This window comes from Clupea harengus, chromosome 2, assembly GCF_900700415.2.
Source record: "Clupea harengus chromosome 2, Ch_v2.0.2, whole genome shotgun sequence".
Taxonomy (NCBI): domain Eukaryota; kingdom Metazoa; phylum Chordata; class Actinopteri; order Clupeiformes; family Clupeidae; genus Clupea; species Clupea harengus.
The window spans coordinates 31,017,709-31,036,602 of NC_045153.1; the positions used below are offsets into that span (position 1 = coordinate 31,017,709).

Sequence of the window (18,894 nt, forward strand, 5' to 3'; positions counted from 1 at the left end):
GAATGTTCACTTGTAGACATGGCAGCAAAATGCCTTGCATCCACGCCACCAGGGTGGCTTTCCAAAGAGATCTGCATCACATAAAACAATACATTGATTATTTGAAATCATTTCTTATCTGTGTTTCTTCTTATTTTTATTAAAAAAAATGTGCACTGTTGTATTTTATGAACCTATTTTAATTTAGTTTGCAGTATAAAAGTATTCATTGTCACTTTAATGGACTCATGGCCCATGCTCATCTCTCCTGCATTATACCAGACTAACAGAAGAACCAGGGGGGCCCCACAGGGACAAACTGTGTGCTCTGTGTAAACTGTGCTAAATACAGGGTTATATTCCACAGTGGAACATCTAATATGAATATCCCATTTCAAAATGGAAGTGTGTGAAGCCTTGCAGTGGTATAGCCATACATAGCTTTTTTTTTTCTTTAATCAGTTGAGGGTGGTTCTGCTCAAGTGAGATAAAATTAAGGACCTTTGATTTACTAAAATAATTAATAGGATGAAAATGAAATAAGAATTTACGGTTTGCTTGGTATGTTACATTCACAAATGTTTGATTTTTGGATCAAATGTATAGTATAAAAAGGATATAGTATTAGTATGAAAGGTAGAAAATGACAAGTAAAAAGCGCCAAGCATCCAAAGGTAACTATACAGCTAAGTTTAGTAAACATTGGACATTCTATTTGGCACAGCGCCACTGAACAGACACATGTTCATGGATTGGGAACTGAAAAGAAAATGATTGGGCAGCATCTGATCTGATTTTAGAATAGCTATCTAGGACTAGAAATGGGCATCATAAAACCCCTGGTTAACCAACTCAGAATTGAAACGAGATAGTAATCTCTTACCCAATAGTTTTGCATAAATATTTCTATTCTCTCAACTTCCAACTGAAAGTGAGAGTAAATTAAACAGTTTTTGTTGCCAATGGTTATGCTATTGCTATAGCATCATTGCTAACCTAGACCCAAATTAATTAATTAGGTTAATGGTCTGAAATCAAAGTGGTCAGTGACCATGTTAAAAAGTTTAATTAAAACAAAATTAACACATTTGATTAGACATTTTGTTGGCATTAGACAGATTTTAGTATATGATTGAGCCTAGGAAGTTTGGACAAAAAATAGACATGGTTTGTTTTGTCAGATTATATATCTTATATAATATAATGTATTAATATACTGTCAAGACACTGTATAAATACATAGGCATTTATGTAACATGTAAGACCTATCAATACAGATTTGATTTACATGTACAGTGGGGAAAATAAGTATTTGAACCCCTGCCGATTTCGCAAGTTTGGCCACTTGCAAAGAAATGTGTGATCTATAATTGTAATGGTAGGTGCTTTTTAACAGTAAGAAATAGAATATCAACAAACAAATCCAGAAAACTGCATTTTATAACATTTATGACTTTATTTGTACAGAAAATAAGTATTTGAACCCCCAAGCAAACAGCAAGAATTCTGGCTCCCAATGACCAGTTATGTGCCCAAGAAGCACACAGATTAGTCCTCATTAGGCCTAACAAGGTACACCTGATCTCAACTGGTGATGTGTATAAAAGAAACCTGTCCAAAGAATCATACTTCACACCTTCAACCTCACCACCATGGGCAAGACCAAAGAGTTGACCAAGGACGTCAGAGATAAGATTGTAGACCTGCACAAGGCTGGAATGGGTTACAAAACCATCGGCAAGCAGCTTGGTGAGAAGCAGACAGCTATTGGTGCAATTATTCGTAAATGGAAGCAACACCAAACAACTGTCAATCGCTCTAGGTCTGGGGCTCCATGCAAGATATCCCCTCGTGCGGTATCGGTGATCATCCGAAAGGTGCAGAATAACCCCAGAACTACACAGGGGGAGCTTGTGAATGATCTTAAGGCAGCTGGGACCACAGTCACCAAGAAAACCATTGGCAACACACTACGCCGTAATGGTTTGAAGTACTGCAGCACTCGCAAGGTCCCCCTGCTCAAGGAAGCACATGTACAGGGCCGTCTAAAGTTTGCCAATGAACACTTGAATGATTCTAAGGAGGATTGGGAGACAGGATGTGGTCAGATGAGACCAAAATCAAGCTCTTTGGCATCAACTCGACTTGCCGCGTTTGGAGGGGGATGAATGCTGAATATGACACCATCCCCACCGTCAAGCATGGAGGTGGAAACATTATGCTTTGGGGCTGTTTCTCTGCCAAGGGTACAGGTCACTCCACTGCATCGAGGGGACTATGGATGGGGCCATGTAACGTGAAATATTGGGCTTGAACCTCATTCCCTCATTCCCTCCCATTGAAAACGCAACCTTAAGGATTTGGAGAGGACTCTGCAAAGAGGAGTGGACCAAAATCCCTCCTTATGTGTGTAAACCTGGTGACCAACTACAAGAAAACGTCTGTGCTTGCCAACAAGGGTTATTCCACCAAGTACTAAGTCATGTTTTGCTAGGGGTTCCAATACTTATTTTCTGCATCAAATGCAAATTAAGTCATAAATGTGATAAAATGCAGTTTTCTGGATTTTTTTGTTGATATTCTGTTTCTCACTGTTAAAATACACCTACTATTACAATTATAGATCACACATTTCTTTGCAAGTGGCCAAACTTGCGAAATCGGCAGGGGTTCAAATACTTATTTTTCCCACTGTAAATCTTTACAAAGCTGTTCTGCGGTCATAGTCCTGTATTTATAACTAGGCACACCCATCGTCTGTGACAGCCTAAGTGTCCTACAGAGACACGGCACAACACACAAAGAAGTCAATGTGATTTATTTTATTACTTTACGAATCTAAGGTGAGTCACATACCACAGCGCTCTCCAACCACCTCCTCCAATTAAAATGTCTGAATGGAATTCATGAAACGAAACAGCAAGGTGGTAAACAGAGGGGTTACTAAAGGTTATTCTCCAGCAGCGCACACATACCACTTCATTCTCTGGTGGATTATGAGTGACCTGCGTCGTTAACTAGGTTTGTTTGCAGAACGTACGTATGTTAACATGTTTAAAAAATGAAAAGCTTCATTCTTGAAATACCTCTCACCAGTTCGACTTTAGACGTTAGACGACATTAAAAGATTCGCTAAATTACATCCCTAACAGAGATCTCTGCACACAGCATGTTTTTAACAGAGAAACCCTTATCTTATCTTTTTGGCCTTTCCGCCATTGCAGTTGTGTTTTATCTGACAAATGATCAGTAGATATGCTGCAATCAGCCTTAAGCTGTAGTTGATTAGCATTTGTGGAAGAAGGCCTGCACGAAACGTGACTGATCTGAGGACAGTTGGTCCAGATGGGCTCAGTGACCACCCCTCATCCAGCCATGTTGTAGTGCAGTTGTATCCCGATATCAGGGGAAGCAGCTGGGAGTGTTTGAGTGACAGCCAGACAGTCCCTGTCGTCCTCTGAGTGACCGGCGGTCCTCCAGGGACAGTCCCCTCATCACGGCACCTGCTGCTGCAGCCCCCCCGTGCCTAGCCGTGTTTTACCATGTCAGTTTGGCCACATTGCAGAGGGCTCATTTGTTGTCAAGGTTAAGGTGATGATATTAAACGTGCACACATACTACTGAATTATGTATGACCTACGCTATTTCACAGGGAGACTCTCTCTTTAGCATACCATTTAAAAAAAGAGCATTTCCATTTTCCAAAGACCATTGATTCGGTCAGATTTCTGAAATTTGGAGTAATTACAGAAGCTTATCTGTGAGACCAGTGGGTACTTTTGTAGGAGGATGTGCATGGAATGCCAGTGGAGCGTCCTGCAGCATACCTTCTGCCACTGCACATCTCTGCAGCACCTAAAACATTGATGTTTGACTTTAAAGGCAAGTTCATGCGTAACGCTGGCGCGAAGCTCACTCGTCTCCACACTGATGTGCGCGCGTGTGTCACATGTGCCAAAGGGCTGTGCAGTCAGAGGCTGTATCCGTCAGGAAATATGGCCTCGCATGTGAAAACAGACAGAGCTGACGGCCACCGCTGCTCTGAAGTTCATGTTTTGCTATCTATTTCACCGGAGCGCTGGGCCTGCATGTTGGGCTCAGGGATATTGTTCCACATACTAGAACAGAACAGCTTGGAGCATCTCTTGAGACTCCCAACAAGAGAACTTTCTAAACATAGCTATGGATTTTATCTTCACATTACTGAACAGTAACAGTCATCTCCCAGAAGTTTTGTACTCCGGAAGCTCCAGTGGACTTGGTTGTCAGTACACTTGGCTTCACACACGTCATTGAAGTTGATTTTAGGATGTTATTGATGTGTTGTGTATGTTAAAGTGTTGTGTGTTCATCTTCACTGATGTGAGCTTGAATTAGTAAATGTATACAGTGAAAGCTTATTTCTTTTATCTTATATCCAGAAATAATCTATTTCAGTACTGCTGCCACAGATTTGTTTATCTGTATGAAAATGCTGAGGTTTTAAACTGCATGTCATTCAATCTCATGAGATCCAGGTGTCTGTGTGTTTTTCACAAGTCAGTGTTTGCTCAGCTCTGAGTTGAGCTGGCATGAGCCCCGTGAGCGTGAGCGTGAGCCATATGTGCATGTTTGTCTCCCTCCACAGACGCCAGCCCAGGGAGCCTCCACTGCCATCTTTGCAGCCGCCGCCCCTGAGCTGGAGGGGGTGGGGGGGTGCTACCTGCACAACGGACGGCGGGCCCGGTCCTCCGGGGACTCCTACGACGAAGCCCTCCAGGCCGACCTGTGGACTCAGAGCTGCCGGCTGGCGGGCCTCCTGCCAGAGCCTCGCCGAGCAGACTGAAGGGGGAGCACTGCTGTCAGAGCTCCACGGAGGACAAGAGACAATCCTGTCCAGCCAGTTTCCCTGCTGCTGCTGCTGCTGCTGCTGTCACTGTCGCTTTCCCAGCATCTGAAAAGCGGAAACTCCAACCCTGTTCCCCAGCCCCAAGCTGGGTTTCTTTTTTTTTCAGAGGGTGGGGGGTGGGGGGGGGGGATTCAGATCTTGGCAAATAGCTCAACATTTTTAGTGTTGACAATCTCATTCTTGCTGATGAACAGTTAAAGGCTGTGACTCGGGTGTCATGCATACTGTATGGATGAAAGTCTCCCTCATATTTATATTCACAGACGAAGGGCGTATCGCAAGAATGAAGATTAATGTGAGCCCCTGCCTTTTCCCTCCTGCACTGTGAGCGTGTATATACTGTATATATCTTCCAGGAGAGAAAAAAAAGGAAAAAGTGAAAAAGCACCTTGCCTCCCTCCACAGGTATAAAGTCTGTGGTAGATGGTCCTTTGAGCCTGGTTCCCTTTGTGCTGGTTTTTTGTTGTTGGTTTTGTTGTTGTTCCTGTGACACGTCAATGTGATCTTAACCACTGTGATGACTTTTGATGTTGTTTTATTTTCTCATCTGGACCCCTGGTTAAAGGCTTATCAGTTGTGTGTCTCACAAATAGGCTAGTCTGCCATTTGTGTGTGTGTGTGTGTGTGTGCACACCAATTCAAGGGTGAATAATGTTTTCAAACTCTTGTGATTTATTTGTTTGCTAATGTTGCAGTTCCAAGGGGATGATGTTTAAAGCCAGAGAGATGCTCCAGTGCAAGCGTAATGGAATGCCCTGCATGCATCACCCCTTCCTTTGACTTTGACATCGGTGGTACATTCCTAATGAAAAACATAAATTGTTAATCAGCTCGGCAAATATGCCTCTGCTAATCAGAGTTGTTGACAGAAAAGGGTACTTGAAATAACCTCCAATTGTCCGTGTGTGTGTCCGTTTGTGCGTTGTACAAAGCCTTCATGCACTAGATCAATAAATAATGCTGTTTTTTCTAATAGCACAAACACAGCTTTGCCATCCTCATGATTTTTGTTTTCTCGAAATCAGTGTTATGATTTCATCCTCGTCTCGGCTCTTTGGACATGATCCCAATATGAGATGAGAGCTTTAGAATCCCCAGCGTTGGCAACGTGACACAACTGCCAAAGCTCCATCTGCAAAGGAAGCCCAAGGCAAATATGATCATCAGTGCTCAAAGTAGCAGGCTTATTCACAACAAATGCTCAATCAAAATGGCCGCTTCATATCAATGACTGCTACTACCTGTCCTAACACACCACACACACACACACACTTTGAATAATTCATTACCAACATCTGTTTAAATTTAATTTCAAGCGCCCCATTGAGGAGCACCTGGGCCGCGTGCCGCCAGGGTGCCGTGTAGGTAATTGGTAACGTGTAGTGGAGTCCCTGGGGGTGAGTGGAGTCATAACAATGAGATTGCACTGCCCTGTTTGCACCCCAACAGCATCCTCTCATGGAATTGATGTTGCAGCTTAGCATATCATTTAGCCTGTGAATAGAATGTGAAGAGCAGAATGTCCCACACGGTCATGGCCGAGCGTCACGGGTTCATCCTCTCTGGTGCTCAGTTTCTTAAAGACTCAGAATTCTGACCATCCCTAGTCAACAGAGTCAATGGGAGATATTGTGCATTATATTTATGTTCCGATACTGACCGGCGGACTATACATTATCCCTTACCTATATGGCTGACCGACAGGGAAGAGGGACTAGGTGAAATGCAGGGATGTTCTTCATCAGTACTGTATGTTTTCCCCTTGATGTCATGGCATAGATTGGTTGTCATTGTCTTTCTGGCTGAACATAGAAGAAGCTAAGGGTACCAGCTTTTCATTATTCTTTTGTTCCAACAGGCAGTAGATTAAGTCTTTGGCTAAGCATATAAAAGAGACAAAAGTGAAACTTTATAGAGCCTGAATTTATAAACCTGAATGATTTTGGGTAGCTGAACAATGTATTCAAGGTTGCAGTTTTTCAGATTTTTAGTTTTCATGTTCTGTTGTCAAACTCCCGCACAAGGGAACATAATGTATGTTTCTGCCATTACTTCTTATTGCAGAAGCTAATTTCATAGTTGATTCCATTGCGCAGTAATGCTAAAATAGTTAACAGATTTTGACTGTCCCCATATGTGCTGTTTGGTGTCTTCTGAGTAGAGAAGTATAGCAATGTGGTAGTCCTGTGTACGTTTTTCTAGTCTGTGTATTAATGTCTTTACCAGCTGAATATTCTCTCTAAGGATGAACCTTTTTGTGCTGATTGACATTCTTTTTTTGGTAACTTCTTGCATTAGAAGTTTCCAGCACACATGCATTTCATTTTCATTTTGTTTTTTTTATACATGGCCTACGTTTTCTGTGGGTTTGGGCTACTGTGTTCTTCAGGTTAAGTTCAATTAGCCACCAAGAAATCTCCAAATAAGCACATTTTTGTGCCAGCAGCCCATATGGGACCTATATTGGGAGCATTTATATTAAATGTTTACATCCCGATATGGTACCTTTTAAATGAAATGGGGATTACATGATTAGACGTGTTGTATCATTGAATAACACAATGTTGTTTTAATGTTGAGAAAACATTGTAATGAAGTTTTTTTTGTTGACATTTAAGTTTATTATATTGTTTTATAGTCATATTTTTCCTCCTGTGCCAAAAGCACCTTTGACATGTACCAAGAGTAACATTTAACTGTGACGTGACATTTTTATTTTTCAACAAGAACAAGTAGCTCTGAAGAAGAAGTAACTATGTAAGGATGTGTGAGATGTTGAGTGAGATATTGCGTTTGAGACAAAAATCTGTGTTTTCCCTCTCAATATGTATTCCCTATTTCCGTTTTATATTTGAAGATAATGGATAAAAAATGATTTAAGTGTACGTAAATGTATATATTTTAAAGTGTGATAGTCAAATGTTCATATATTTTTGTTTCAGTTTGCTGTATATTGTTCTCAGTGATGTAGCTCAAGCTTTGAAAATGCTGTCTGCTGTCTTTAAGCAATGTCCAACCGAAGCCCATTGAGATGATTCAGAGGGACTTGAAATGACCTGCTTTGCAGCCTATGAGAAAGTAATAAGCTCACTGTAATAAATGTGCCGGGTTGGAGCTCTTTGGAAACGTTCTGTTCCATTCTCATATCACTGTGAGCTAAACAATAACAAGGCAAACAAACAAAAACATTAAAACATTTTGAACTCAAAATATTAAAGACTGTATCTTTTTTTTACTGCTCGAGGACCTTATGATATTTTTTTTATCTGAAGGTTAATCTGACCTTGTCAGTGGTTGCATTGTGCTGTGATTTCTGCCTCCCACACAACGTGTGCCTGTATGACAGACGGTGAGTTCATTTTCTACTTGGACCATATGTTATGGAATGGTTTTCTCTCATTTTCAGCTGAACAGTGTTGTCACAGTAGCCCTTCTCATCCTGTGGTCGTGTGGTGTGTTCCACATAGGAGACAGTAGGACATCCGGAGCTCTTCAACATACTCCCTGGTGTGTGTGTGATTGCATAGCATGTTTGTGTGAAGGACATTTTGAAGACAGTATAAACCACTGCATGACAAACCATATCAGCAGTCAAGTCTCTTGGTGAAGAAACATCTGCACCAAACAGACAAGAAAATTGCAGCCCATCCCAGCCCAGCCCAGCCCAGCCCAGCCCACCCCACCCCACCCCAGCCCAGCCCACCCCACCCCAGCCCAGCCCAGCCCAGCCCAGCCCACCCCACCCCACCCCAGCCCAGCCCAGCCCAGCCCACCCCACCCCACCCCAGCCCAGCCCACCCCACCCCACCCCACCCCAGCCCAGCCCACCCCACCCCAGCCCAGCCTGACTGAGGCAAGACCATCCTCCTCTTCTTAAGCTCTCCTTAATGGCTGCTCCTGAGAAAAATGGCACTCAGAGCATTGACGCAATTAATTACACATTCCCTGTGTAATACCAAACAATGCTCTGCAATCAAACAGGAAAGAAAAGAACAATTACAATGTCATTAACGCCACTTCAGTATAATGACACAGATGGCCAGCCTCGCTCTCTCTCTCTGTGTCTTCGAGCAGATGCTGCTTTTGCCCAGCCTAGTTCCCTTAAGGCAGCCAACCATTGCATTGTTTGAAATCTTCCTTTAACGCTGTCAATTACATAAAGCACCAATGAAGCAGCGTGCCACTTAGACCTCAGTTATAGTAAATGAAGTTACTAAGTGAGCTTGTTTGCTTCTACAGTTCCAAGAAAAGTATTTGCTAAAGATAGTGGTTAATTTGATTTCTTATTAACGCTGAGGGAGAAAGATGGGTAGGGGGTATTTTTGATTGAAAAAGGTCTTTGCTGAAGCATGCCATTCATCATTCTAATTATGTCCTCTCCTGCCCTCGGTGCTCTCTCCCTCAATAATGGATCAAATGTTGTTCCTCTTACCTTAGGGCTTTGTCTTATGAAGCGTGTGTCATATGTTTGCTCACTTCATTTTACATGCATTTTTCCTCTGGAAGCGTTACCATCGCCTCATTACAAGCAGTGTCAGGTTATTTATGGCCCTTCCACTGGGAGGTTTTGTATTTTTTTATGATAGTATTTTTCAATTTGCTCAACATTCTCGGAGAAAAAAAAAGCCCCACTATTGAGAGATGAGAACGGGAGGCTGGCATGCAGGTTATCTGCATCTCAAGTCGTGTTGGGGAGGCTGTCAGGATTGTGTGTTGAGAGATGGCTGCTCGGGATACCATCCATTGTGCAAAATATATGAGTGGTTTGCCTAAAGCCTGGATGCAGGAGGCCAGATGTTGTCAAGTGTGTTTCAGTGCTAATCCATCATCCCTGCCTGCCAGTGCTTCATGTGGCTCCACCCTGGATTGAAATGTGGATTCGTAGGCAACAAGGTCGTTGATAGTGACTGTCAACCCCCTTTTTTACAAGATAATATAAAGATCATGTCATATCACTAGAAACTATTGAAATTGTAAAGAAAATAAATAGTAAATTGAGTGTAAAGACAAAATATAATTTGACTTCTATTTCTGTCATTGTTTTACTTCCAGTCTAGTCAATTGTTCTGCACATACATACATTCACTGTTCCCGATGACAAGGCTATAAATTACTGACTTAAGTCTCCCAAAAACCACAACACATCAAATATGTCAGACTCCTCAATCCTTCAGTAAACCCACCCCAATCATATGTAATACCCTGGGTATGATGACATCTCTACTCTGGGGAAGTAGCATATTTTGCCCTTAGACGTCACCTTAAGGGATAGTCATGTTCAGGCACTCCTGTTTCACTTCTTGTTTACTTATAAAATTGACCACAACCTTCATATATTTGCCTTTGGTAGAAATATAATTAACTAGTAATGTAATTAGATACATATTTTTGAAAAGTCAAGAGCCCCTTTATATAAAGGCGATGAAGTACAAGAGTTTGCATGTCTTAAGATGCACCACAAGTCTCCCGTGATGATGATGTCTTCAATGCTGAACAAAGTATGGTCTTCGAAAAAACACATCCAAGAAAATGGATTCTGTCCCTGTGCTGCCAAGTGAAATGGAATATACACTTTACATACATTAGCCATCATCGCTAGGGGCGTTATATAGCACAAGGGATACAACCTCATTTTTCAGAGCCATCAAATATTCTCACACTCTTCCCCCCATCGGGCCCCTAACAGCCTCTGGCACCTTGCGCCCCAGGGCCGGCGTGGGGAACTGTTCCACTTCATCCACTCCCCCATACAACAGTCAGTGAATCACCACTGGAAGAGATCTATATGTGTCATGTCATATAAATGCACAGACCTGCACAGACCCCTCCGAGACTTGAGCCAGTTATCGTCCGACAAACTCAGTAATGGAAGATGTCCTCTGTGGTTAGGAAGACGAAGAGTATAGTAGTGGGTTTGCTGTTGAAAGTCTATTTTATCCATGTGTATAAAAGGGAGGTTTACAGCTATGAGGTGAGAGTCTGTCAGTATTTCAGAGAGAGATGAAATGAATATTCTCTCATGTGTTATTTAAAGACACGTCTATGGCCATGCCAGGAGGATAGTAAGTGTAAACTTGAATTACTGCTTAATCTAGTACCACAGTTAGCCTTTTCTATTCTATATCTGGCAAAATAGCATCAACAAGAGACTATCTACGTATCCTTATGGTGATGAAAGCAGTCACGCACATTAGGTGTGTACGAGACAAATCCCTGAAAGCTCCTCTCTGGTGAGAGAATCCATCCTGTAGAAGGGTGAAGGTGTGACTGATTGTTCTTCTAGACTAGAGCATACATGTGTTCTACAGGTGCGCTGTCAGCCATCACCATCATGCATTCAGTCCACAGCAGGCACAGGCACGCCCGTCACACTGGACAAGAGCGTCAGCTATATTTAGAGCGAATGCTGCTGCGTCTCACTAATGATGTGTGTAATTTGCCTTAAATGCAGGCCTGATGCGGTTACGGGGGTGAGGCAGGAACATCTTATTTGTGTCTTTAAAGAGCAGGTGGCATTAAGCATTCTGACAGACACCCTGACACCGAATGACAATCAAGGCTTAAGACGCAAATGCAATCCTTTCAGGTGACAAAAGTGCAGTGAGCAGGTTAATTGGAGCCCTAATCAGCCAGGCAATGGATGCGCCACAATCAATAAGCATTGCAGATGCAGATTAAAGTGAATCTCGGTGACGCTTATTTGTATCCTCACAAGAGAAATACATAAATCCACAGTTTTTACATGAAGAGGGAAAATGCCTTGATTCTGTTTTGGGGATTATGAAGCATTACACAATTCCCAAACAATCTGTTAGTCTGAATATATTACACATCAACCAGTTGGCAAAATGATACAGATGATGCTTCTGAAAACAAGGAATATCAACAACCTTATTTGTGGGGATCTCGCTGTTCTAATGAATTCTGGGCTCCTGTGGCTGGGCTGTTGTTGTTGTTGTTGTTCTTGTTGTTTTCCAAGTCTTTGGTGTGTCTGTCATGTGAGAGGTCAACACGTGTGCACAGCGCAGGCGTTCAGACATTCTTTACTTACTGCTTACACAGAACCCCCACCCCCCAACATTGGCTGCACGACACGTGCTGTGGTGTAGTGTTGTTGACTCTCCATACATGCTTGGCTCATCATTGTCAGATTGCATCCCCTCATGCCTCCCGTGAACCTGCCCTCCGTGGCCTGTCATGCGCCTCACTAGTGGCTGTCCTCCATGAAGGGTCATCAGAGCAGCTCTCCACGTGAAGCAGAGGCTGATTACAGATGCTTTAGTAGGTCACTCACTCCTGCCACGAGACACCCGTCATTATGCCCAGCGCTCATGCACTAGCCACCTGACAAACAGCTGTATGTGTGTGTGTGGCCCTCCACGCCGCTCTGCACTCATCATGTCCCCAGTCAGTCATTCATTCAACCCCCCTTACCTCAGTGCACACGTCATCGGGAAAACAAAACCACCATGCCTGGAAGAAGTCACTCAGCCTAATACTACAGGGAAGATGTGTGAGGTTTCACACATAAGTTTGCAGAACACACTAGAATCTCCCAACATGGGGCGTATACAAGATGGTGATTTCATCCTCCTGCATCATGTCTAATCGGGTCGTATATCTTCCATGCCCAAGTTGCTGCTGTCTGATTTGTGCTGAATTGCCGTGTGGAAGGTTAGAAAAGTAATGAATCGTCACCAAGGGCAGTGCCATAACTGTCTCTTAATGCTCCATGAATAACACACCCAATAGGCCCTAAATCACCTGGGTCTGCACCGCTGGATGACATCTGTTTTCAGGAAGCACATGCTCATTATTTCACTCATCTGCAGAGGCTGGGGTTTGTGTCCTCTCCGAGGCTGACCTGGGGGGTAAATGGGCTTCCCTATCAAATGTGGTAATCAATGTGTCTTCTGGTTGTCTTCCTTTTGTGTTTTTCCCTCATGAATGCTGCCATCAGATCTCTCTTAGAATCAGGGTACAGTTCAATTTCAGGCAAATTGAAAAGACTGAACTTGATCAGATTCAGCATGAAGGAGAATGTGGATTTGCATGCATTCATTAGCGTATCACCAGACAATAATCACTGGCTGCACGCTCTTGCTCAAACCTCTGCAGCTTCTATCTGATTGAACACGTGTGACACCTGTGTCGTCAATGGTTGATTTTGAAAATGTTGATTATTTTGAAAGCATTCTTTTGGCAATGTAAAAATTACAGAATAGATCAATGGAAATTACTTGTACAATCAGCCCAAAGACATATACTACACAAACTCAGTTTGGACCGTTTCTGCTAAACACGCTTCTTTTTAGCAACACAACCGAAGCCATGTCCATCACGGAGACTTTGTGAGACCGTTCACCTGAACACGACCTCCACCAGTGTATCCGAACTGAAGGTGAGCGCTATCAACTTCCTCAGCCGCCATTACCACTAACCTGCTGTAGCCTTCAGATAAGATTTGATCCAGCCACAACTCTGCTGGCTAATCATGGCATGTCAGCGCCGAGCGAGCTGAAATCCCGGGCCTCCTGAGGGGCTGGAGCTGCAGGATATACACACACACTCCACTTGCTAAGAAGCTTAGCATCTGAATTCATTACTGCAAAGGCAGCTACTACCCAGTTGAGTCGTGAAAGTAAAGTATGAATCTTTAAGCTGTAAGCTGCTCTCAAAGAAGAAGGAACGTGGCCGGGGCGTGAGCAGAGTATCTGCACAATCAGCTTCCTAAACGAGCGCGTCATTTAATCACCTCACTGCTCTCCTCAAGCTGTCACAATCACAATTAGATTTCAGAAAAGGTACAGAGGCAAATAGTCACCTTTAGTGACATAACACCGTTTATAATATATTGTATGCTATGACGATCAGTGAAGCGAAAGTGATTGTTGTCCACTGCTGCTGTTGATCTGAACATGGTATACATGTGGCTGTATATGATACAGTATATGCCCGGGCTGGGTGACTCGATCGCAGGTCAAGGGGACTAATGTGAGCCGGAGGACAGCGCTGTTGACTCATGTACGTTTGCTAGGTAGTCAGCTGTCTGCCTGATGAATATTGATAGACGGCCTCACAAAGGAAACAACCTTGGCTGCTGATGCTGAGTGCTTTTGACCAGTTTGTTTGTAGGGTACCTGTTAGACTTGGTGTCAGTAGTTTGAGTGCTTTTCACCAGTTTGTTTGTAGGGTACCTGTTATACTTGGTGTCAGTAGTTTGGCACTGTTTATGTAGCAGAGGATGTGAATTTATTCTAGTCCAAAGCAAGATCTTCCATTTTTATACACTCACACACACACACACACAGTCACACACAGACACAGACACAGACACATTTACACACACACGCATGCACACGCGCACGCACGCACCCACTCACACACACACACACACACACACACACACACACACACACACACACACACACACACACACACACACACACACACACACACACACAGACACACAGCCATGCTTTAAATGTTAGCTGGCAGTGGGACAGAATAAATTGATTGCTTTTTTTAAAGGCAGTGCACCACATATTGTTTTGAATTCCTCTACTGGTGAGATGGGAAAACATTAGGTTGCACAACATGTAGTAAATTCTTCTGAAATTGAGCAGTTAAAGATCTGCCATTTGGCATGGGTATTATCTTTTCTTTAAAACAGACAGATTGCCTCGCAGTAATTCTGGTCTGAATTTAGAATTTCATCACACGATCTAATATTTCACATATAGCATTTGTGGCAACATCCATAAATCCGCACATTTGCCCCTCCACGAGGAGAGAGGATGCGCCTGTTTGTGTGCTACATGTTTAGCCGAATCTCAACGCATGTCAGCCCTCATTGTAAAGGATATAAATCTCCAGCGTATCACTCTGACCTGGAGCCCTCTTCCCTGCCTTAGCCCCAGAGCTGGATTCCTGCAGGCTGTTCATCAATATCACCCCCAGCGCTCTGTGAAAGCCCCAGCTTAATGAGTGATGATCTCTCAGTAAATCTGAGTGTGAGAGAAGATGGCTCTGCCCAGAGCTGCCTCCCATAGACGGCCCCTAATATGTGCAAATCCTGCTCTCGCTCATCTTTCTACTGTCACAGGTAACAAAGGCAGGCGGATATTTTAGGGCATCCAGCCTTTTCACCAAATGCAAACGAATAAAAGAGTCATATTATGAATGTCCTTTTCACCAAATGCAAACGAATAAAAGTCATTTATGAATGTAAGCCCTCCACATAGTGATATGACACAGTGCATCACATGAGAGTGCTTCACTGTCAGAATTCATTAGATTAACCTTTTTTAGAAGTAATATTTATAAGCACTATCCAATCATGTTTGTTTTGGTCGGTTTCACCCAGAGATATTTAGCATTTTAATTTCATTTATTCGTATAGAAGTGGCAGTGACAAAGGAGGGAGACAAATAAAGACCAGAATATTTTGCAAGTCATGATGAGATGAGAAGGAGAGTATTTGTGGACAAAACATCCCTTTTAAAACATCAAACTAATCTGTCGTGGGAAAGATCGATTGGGGAAACATTTTCACTGTAAGAGAATGGCCAAAACACACCATGCACTGTTTCAATGATTCAGTCATGGTTGGTTTGGCCAGCTCTCCTCCCCTCTCACTTTAGATTCTCCAGGTGTTGTGTCCCCTGCTTCCTGTCGCCCATCCCCCCTAACTATCACATCCACATTTCTACTACATACTGCCTTCAATGCATCACACACACATTTGGATCGCCAGCCTATCTACCCATTTCTCTACTAACATCACAAGACATCCACTCATTCTATTAATATGAACCCTGTTAGTACATTACGACCCTCAGTATGTTGTGTGACCATAACATTAGTATGCTGTCATTCTAATCACACTGTATTCCCACTCAGCTGTTCTTCAACCACTACTTTGAACGCCGGCTCTCTCCATTTGTATCCACTGTCAATCTTGTATGTATCATGGATTTATGCTAATATGTTTTATCCTGATGCGTGTAGGAATTCATCTGCTTGCCTAATTCTTTCTTCTTCTCCTCCTCTCCTCCTCTCCTCCCTTCCCTTCTGTTCCTTCGACCCGTTCGGCCACAAGCAGATGGGTCCTTCCGTATCAGCTGGGTTCTGCTCAAGGTTTCTTCCTGTTAAAACGGATTTCTTCCTTGCCACTGTCGCCTCAGTGCTTGCTCTAGAAGGGGTTCAGGTTCTGGGCTCTGTAAAGCACCTTAAGACAATTTCAATTGTTATTGCCGCCATATAAATCAAATTGAATTGAATTGAATTGAATTCAGTGGTATGAGACATTGGCATGAAGCCTCTGGAGTAAAGAAACGGGTTTTCAAAGAAGATAAGGGAAGAGCAACGTGGACAAATATGTCTGTCATCTCAAATGGAATGCATTCACTTGACCTCAGGCAACATGCAATTTCAAGTTCTGGAGCACATCAGGCAGCAGACAATTGGTCCACTGTGCCTTCTCTTGGAGCCATGGGGGAAAAGGATGGTCTCTAAAACATCTTTTTGTAAGGTTTTATTACAGACAGAACTTTTCTTCTCCCAAACATCTGCATTGTTGTGCGTCATGTTTGGTTGGACATAATGGTATCAGTGATCTCATCAATGTGTCATGGTCGGATGGATTACAAGGGAAAAAAATCTGTATTCAGTGAATTACTGCATAACAAAAAAGAGGAGACGCCATTTGCCGCCTCAGCGACCAAGAAGATGCAGCAATCGCAGGGAGTATTTACTTCATCCATATTGGATGAGAAATAGGTGTCCTGGTTAACATTCCTTCCGGTCTCCTGGAGTATTTCCTCAATGTGTCGCATTGGCAATTATTATGGTAATGACCAGAAGCAGATAAAATATGGCTTTTGGAGTGGGCTGTGTGCAATGGCTACATTTTGCATTTAACACATTGCTATGGTGCTCATCCACTGCGAAAAATAGCATTACCTTAGAGGACCTTGTTGTGGGACTGTAATATTGGTTAGAGTTACAAGACATAAGACAATACAGATTGGAATTCTGTAATACTACATTTGAAATCCGAAAGTTTGTTTTGGTGTGGTGATGAGGCTGGCTGGGTCGATGTCTTAATATTGATGTACATTCCCAACACATACCATTTCATTTTCCAGTACTTACGGTAATAACCTTTTCTAAGCACCACCATTTTAGTCTTAGGCCATATATTTAGGATGTGTACAGAGACATGAGAGTATTTGTACATTGTGTGAAAGATTTTTTAGGAAATTCAATATCATTGTGTACCAAGGCCTCCAAGAATGTTTAATCGCATTTCCCCCCCCTGTGCTTTGTGCCTTACGCCCTTAAAATAGGGCCCCTCTCTTCTCAGAGAACATAAACAGCTCTTCCTATCAGCTGCACTAATATCCCAGTAGTGGATCCTGTGACTGTGGTCTCATAGATTGCTTCTTCTTCTACAGTGCTATGTTCATTAAAGAATGTGAGGTTCCCAAAGTGTGGGCCGGCCCCCCAGGGAGGACGTGGAGCTTCAGCAAGGGGGAGCAGGGTGAGGACGGAAACACAGAATGAGAATCAGCGAAACAGCCAACTACTGATCAAATGAAGTATGGCAGTGCTCTTACAGCATAGTAGCCTGTAGCTAAACTCTTTGGTGATGAGTTTATAGCCTGCTTTGTACTTGGTATTACTACATGTATGGTTTGATATGTTTTTTCCTCGTTGTCCTGCCATGGAAAGTTTGGGAACCACTGGAGTAAAGGAATGAGGTCATTTAGGAAAGACTAGGTTACTATATTTCAACCATAACCATCATGATGTAACTGATGTGATATTTTACTAAATGGCATGAAGCAATTATTATTGCCATCACTACAGCCAAATGTAAGCTACGTTTGTGCATGAAAGCATACCAAAAATAGTGCTTCTGATTTGAGGTGTACCCGTATATATCTGATTCATCAATATTCACCAAATCAACCTGCACCTCACTACCCCTCTCCCCTCCTCTCCTCTCCTTACCAAGCTGTGTTGGTATTCTTTTGATGTGTCGGAGTTTGCTGAAGGCATCTCCAAGAAAGGTACATGGGTTTATTCATGAAAACGAAGTTGCTGAAAGCAGTGTGTCACATTTATGATGAGCTTTCATGTGAGGCTGATTTTATTCATCTCCATTTCTGCAGCATCCAAAGACCAAAATCATAACTCTGAATCATTTTCATTAATGACCATCTCAATAAAAAAATGCAATATGCCTATTATATTGACCGTGTGTAGCTATATATGCCATTAATTGTACTGTTGAAAATCAAGAATATCATAGCAACCAACAAGGTCCAACAATGCTTGAACCTATGATCACAAATCCAGAGGGACGCTCATATATTTTTCTTCTCACGTGTTTTGGTCCATTTGAAGGTTTTGCTTGTCAGTTAGTGGGTTGTCTATGACTTTTAAAATGAAGCATCTCACACGGCCATGCCCCTCCTGTCGTGCTAACATTTACCATTACCATTGTGCATTATGCATCAGGAAAAAGCAGGATGACATAAAACATAACATCTTACACGCCTTCTCTTTAGGGAGGGGTGAGGGATCTTTGCAGAGAGATATTTATGTTGTCAAAACAGGCTGTGTTCAGTGTGTGTGTCCAACATGAAATGTATTCAGAGAAGGGAAGTTGTGTGCACTGAGCTGCAGATTTGTACTGGCCCCGCAGCAAGACCTTGAAACTCTCTCAGTCAGTCACACAGCGCACACATCAGCCTGACACTCACGCTGCAACAGGGTGTCTCTTTAATCCACATTAATACAAAAATAAAGCTGGTTAGTCTTTTCTCTCTTTTCTGCTGCTGGCAAGGTTGAATGGAAAAAAGGAAAAAAGGAAGCATAATAAAAGCATAACTAGCCTTAAATTCTCACTGTTATTTCACTAAAGAGGACAAGCTGTCTGACATAATAGAACATATTTATTTGCAAATGAAATGCAAGTCATTTTTCATCATGTATAGTCAAACATAACAATAGATTTC

At 42.7% G+C, this 18,894-nt stretch overlaps 1 protein-coding gene across 5 annotated transcripts in view; it reads left to right on the forward strand.

Annotated features, from left to right (window-relative positions):
* Nucleotides 1-5,853, forward strand: part of LOC105898079 (dehydrogenase/reductase SDR family member on chromosome X) — a 28,648-nt gene extending 22,795 nt beyond the window's left edge. For 4 of the 5 annotated variants that reach the window (XM_031560788.2, XM_031560799.2, XM_031560769.2 and 1 more), the window contains exon 7: nucleotides 4,607-4,939. In XM_031560788.2, coding sequence (XP_031416648.1) covers nucleotides 4,607-4,804 — 198 coding nt within the window. In that variant the 3' untranslated portion in view covers nucleotides 4,805-4,939. Of the gene's footprint in view, nucleotides 1-4,606 lie in introns of all 5 variants that reach the window. The other variant, XM_031560784.2, reaches the window with a different exon arrangement.
* Nucleotides 5,854-18,894: the final 13,041 nt, after the last annotated feature.